This window comes from Bactrocera tryoni, chromosome 2 (assembly GCF_016617805.1).
Source record: "Bactrocera tryoni isolate S06 chromosome 2, CSIRO_BtryS06_freeze2, whole genome shotgun sequence".
Taxonomy (NCBI): domain Eukaryota; kingdom Metazoa; phylum Arthropoda; class Insecta; order Diptera; family Tephritidae; genus Bactrocera; species Bactrocera tryoni.
Window position 1 is genome coordinate 37,916,812 of NC_052500.1, and position 5,044 is coordinate 37,921,855.

Consider the following 5,044-nt stretch of genomic DNA (forward strand, 5'->3'; position numbering starts at 1 on the left):
ACTGAGTTTTACCAGTTGCTACCATTAATCCAAGGAAATCTATGTGAAACGTGTTGACAACATCAATGCCTCCCACGGCGCACACACCAACGAATTACCTCAGATTGGTTTATTTGCAAATTGTCGCAATTGAGGAGCACACTTAGATGTCGACCGCATTCAATGATATCACTTTGAAGAAACATGAAATCAACAATTGTTTCTTGAAGGAAATTCGAAGTAATCGTCAAATTCATCCTAAATTAGTTGAAATCATTATTATGAAGTATATTCCATTTTGAAATGTTATATAAAACCTACCAATCATCAACAACATTTCTTAAATCTCAATGAAAATATTTATGTTACCATACACGTATACACATACATATTACGCACAAAGTTTGTTTTCTTTGTTTATTCTCTCTTGCTCTTCTATTGTGGATCATTCACAATGCGCAACCAGCTGTCAAAATTACTTAAAGAAATAATGTATTTTTTTTTTCTTGAGCAATTACTTGAGAGCTGGATACGAACCTTTAAGAATGAATGCAGAAGTTGCGCCAATTCACAATAGCCATGCACAATAGTCATTTACTATAAATTGATCGAATCAACCGTTCATATATCAATGGGTGCTCTCGTGCCCTTGTATATTTCGGTATAGTATTTTTGCAATCTGCAATTTTGCAAGAACAAGCGAATACTCCTAATGTGTTTGTGCAATCTCTTACCTTCGTCTTGCAATGATATGTATGTATATATGTATTATACATCATCTAACTATATTCACATATATATACATAAAATAAATGTATATTCATATATGTACACATATCACTGCACGACGAAGATAACATATTGCATAAAGCATAAAAGGCAAATAATATATACTTATATGTATATAGCGGGATTCTGTAACCAGTCTCCAGTCTCTATTTGAGACATTTTGAGGTAAAATCTCAATTTGTGACTAGTTACTATTCACTAAACAGTCTCTAGCGTTTGTCTCAAAATATTGCCTCAAATTTAAGACCTGATAGCTAGCAGGTCACAAAACTAAAAAGAACTCTTGTCTGCCATTTTGAATGTAATGAATAGAGATCATCATAGATATTAATCGATTGTCGTTTTTTATATTTTGTCAGCAACTCAAACACATAAAGTTTAAAAATAAATCACTTTTACATAAATTTCGTAAATATTATGAAACAAAGTGAACACATATTTATATTTTCATTGGTAGTTATGTTTTTTGACTATCTTCTAGAAAATTTAATATTTGTTATCGACCTATTTATTTTCTTTCAAGTGTAACAACATCTCTGAATAATGAAAAGTAATAGATGTTGCGACTGTCACTTACAGAATAGCAAAATCGTCTCAAATCCTCAAAAACTGCCTCTAACTTAAAAGTTGGAATTTAAAGTCTTGAGACTGTATGACAGTACAGAATCGCACGGATAGCATATATTTTTATGGGCTTTAACGTTGTAGATTATAACTCAGTAGAACTGAACATGGTAAAGCAAAGCAAAGTTTTCGCTTTTAATGTTGCAAATATATGTAATAATTTAATTACCAAGATAATAATCCAAACGATGCAATTGCGTTTATTTCGAATTTCACATGTCAAAATTTTACTTCCATCTGGCAGAGCAACATGTAAAATTTAATTAAACTATAGACAATTTTTTCACTCCAATTCAATACCGAATTGCTTAATGTGAGCGCGGTTTAATTCACAAATGGCAGAATTGTTTATCTAAAACTTGGCATTACTTTTTATGCATTTTGACGTTTACTTTCATTTTGAAATTTTTAAACGAATGTAGCGCTTGCATTGAGCATTTTTTATTACAAAGTGTTTACATAAACAGACAAGTATTTTGAAATGAACAAATTACAAAAGAAACCACCGAATCGCACTGAGTTGACAAAATTGATAAAAGATGTACCAGAAGAGTATCAACAACACATTCAGTCAATGTCGTTAAAAATGATGCAGCATCCTGCATATGGACAGCCGTAAGTGAACTAATTTCTATCCTGTCTCGTTAGAATATTTTTTTTATTAATTTTATACAGTTACCAATGGAGTACGCGAGACTTTGAAATGGGAGCTCCCTTAGGGCGTGGAAAGTTTGGTCGCGTATATTTAGCTCGTGAACGAACATCAAACTTTATAGTAGCTATGAAGGTAATGTTTAAAGCGGAGCTAGAAAAGGGAAATGTACAGCGACAAGTTCTTCGTGAAATTGAAATACAAACAAGATTGAAGTGAGCATATTCTTCACTGTTATTTTATTTATAAATAATTAATATCTTCGACAGACATCCAAATATATTGAGATTACTGACTTGGTTTCATGATGACAGCCGAATATATCTTGCTCTTGAAATCGCTTCTGAAGGTGAATTGTATAAACATTTGCGCAATTCGCCACAGCGTCGCTTTGAAGAACCACGAGCAGCTAAATACACTTACCAGGTAGCCGACGCTCTTGAGTATTGTCATTTGAATAATGTTATACATCGTGACTTGAAACCGGAAAATATTTTGTTAACATCATCAGACGATGTCAAACTAGCCGATTTTGGATGGTCCGCACACACTATATCTAATAAGTAAGTTTCCTCCAACAATAATCTGTTTTAGCTAAGTTTTTATTTATATCTTATGGACAGGCGTAAAACGTTATGCGGCACTTTGGATTATTTACCACCAGAAATGGTAGATGGTCACATATATGATCATTCTGTTGATCATTGGTGTTTAGGAATTTTATGCTATGAGTTTTTAGTCGGCTGTGCGCCTTTCGAGTCGAACGATAATGAAAAAACTTACGAGAAAATTAGACGTCTGGAAGTTTATTATCCTTCGCATATGAGTTCTGGGGCAAAGGATCTAATATCAAAGGTAAGAAATTACAATTTAATATAATCAATGTTTCTATTTAATACATAAGTTTATAATCCATTAATTTGCTATAAAAAGTTAATTATAATAGGACATAAACTCAATATCAACATTGTGTAAGGGCTTAATTTATATGCATTGGTAGATAATGTGTTGTATAATCTATTAAGTATAGATGGGCTCAGTTCCAATTTAAACGAACATTATATACTCTGGCAATTTGCCCAGAAATATCATCTTTTTTGATATAGTTTTATTTTGAAATCTGTAAATGATTTACAATCAGATTTGCTATCTTATTCACGTATAATAGGATGGGCATACTTTTTATATTTTAACGGGTCGAAATTTTACTGAAATGAAAGATATATAAAAAACTCAACCCAAAGGGACTATATTTAAGATATTGGTTAAACCAGTAGCAGCCCAACCAGAAATTCGGAAATAATTAAGTTTAGAATATACGGCTTAGGGCATGGTATAGACCAAGTTTTCAAATTCAATGTTAGATCACTTATCTAGGAAAACATGACCATTTAATTTCATTAAAATAGGGAAAGTCTGAACTAATGCATTAATTTTTGAGATAACTGACGTATCAAGCGGATTTGTAAAAATCCTTATATGTATGTATTAAGTATATGGGGGCTAAGCGAAATTCCACCAGAAAACCTGGCTACGAATTATAACAAGATGTCTCAGATCGATAATCAACACAGCGAGGCCGACATGATCTGAAAAAAAAAAGATTTAGAACCGTTCCCATGACAGTCGGATCCAAGTAACAGGAACGGAACCGGATTATAATCCGTTAAATAAATTGTTGAAATGACACGTAAAAAAGGAGGTCCTGTACGATGTCCACGATCGCGGGCGCAATTTTGGTCTAAAACAAAAATTTCACAAAGATTATTAATCTGTTTCTTTAGAAATTTGGCAAAAAGGCGGCGGTTTGAACAAAAAGTTTTTCTCAGGATGGTGTTTTTCAAAACGGTTTCCACTCTCAAAGGAAGAGTTTTGAAGGTATATAGTTCCAATTTGGGGAGCACATTTTTAACGTCATTCGCTATCGCGTTATGGAAGCTTTAATTTTTTTGAAATCTTCCTATTTTTTTCTACGAAAAACTGTCGAAAAAAGGGCAAAAATCGATACTTTTTGTTCAAACTGCCGCCATTTTGTCAAAAAAAAAAAACAAAAAACGTTTCCATAGCGCGATAGCCACTTTCCTACAGATTAATAATTTTTTGGAAATTTTGTTTTAGACCAAAATTGCGGGCGCAATCGTGGACAGTATTTTTACGAGTAATTTCGATCCTTTATTTAACTATTATGTACCCAATAAATAAACATAAAAAATAATTTTGTATTCGTAATGAATGTATTTATTTATAAAAGCACGGACTGATTAGTTAATTTCATTTAAAAAAAATCGCGAAAATCAGTGATTCTTCGGAGGTTCACACTGAGACGATCCCTTAAGGTTGTACATTACAAAAAGTGAGGTAAAAGCAGTTATGGCAATTATTTTAATTTTAATTTTATGATTTCAGTTGTTACGAAAATCGAATAATGGACGCATTACACTCGTGGAGGTTATGAAACATCATTGGGTCAAGGAAAATATGGCTATAAGAAACGCTTACTTAGAAGAGAAAATGAGGCGTGAAAAAGCTTTAGAATAAAGTTTTTCTTTATCTTTGTATTTTTTATCTAATAAGATGTAGCTCTTGAAATGAATTTAGTAATAAAAATGTTCACAAAAAGGTATGAATCTAAGTTAACACATTAGTCTGCTAGTCTGCCCACTGTAGCGTTCTTAGAACTACCCCACGCCAGCCAGTAAGCGCGGGAATAGTCCGCGTCAGCATTTTCCCATCAACTGGCAAACTCTTCGCTACTACAACTTCAGCGCGTTAGCAGCGATTCACCTGTTGTCTAACCGACAACAACAACAGCAGGTGCAGTTAAATTGTGCCAAGCGTATGGAAATCAGGTATGGCTCCTATTTTTAAGTCTTAGTTCTAATCCAGACTTTAACAACAGCACATAGTGTTGAATAAAAGTTTTTGGATTCGAAAAGTTTAACTGAGAATTAATTTAAAAAAAACCTGGACAACAGCACATAGAGGTGAGGGTTAATTTAT

The 5,044-nt window shown here is 32.9% G+C and overlaps 1 protein-coding gene across 1 annotated transcript; it reads left to right on the forward strand.

The window, feature by feature from the left end:
* The first annotated feature begins 1,795 nt into the window (after nucleotides 1-1,795).
* Nucleotides 1,796-4,676, forward strand: LOC120769489 (aurora kinase B). Its single transcript, XM_040096519.1, has 5 exons — nucleotides 1,796-2,007; nucleotides 2,068-2,259; nucleotides 2,314-2,607; nucleotides 2,668-2,899; nucleotides 4,451-4,676. The coding sequence occupies exons 1-5, from the start codon at nucleotides 1,874-1,876 to the stop codon at nucleotides 4,580-4,582; spliced, it is 984 nt and encodes a 327-aa protein (XP_039952453.1). The 5' UTR covers nucleotides 1,796-1,873; the 3' UTR covers nucleotides 4,583-4,676.
* The last annotated feature ends 368 nt before the right edge of the window (nucleotides 4,677-5,044 follow it).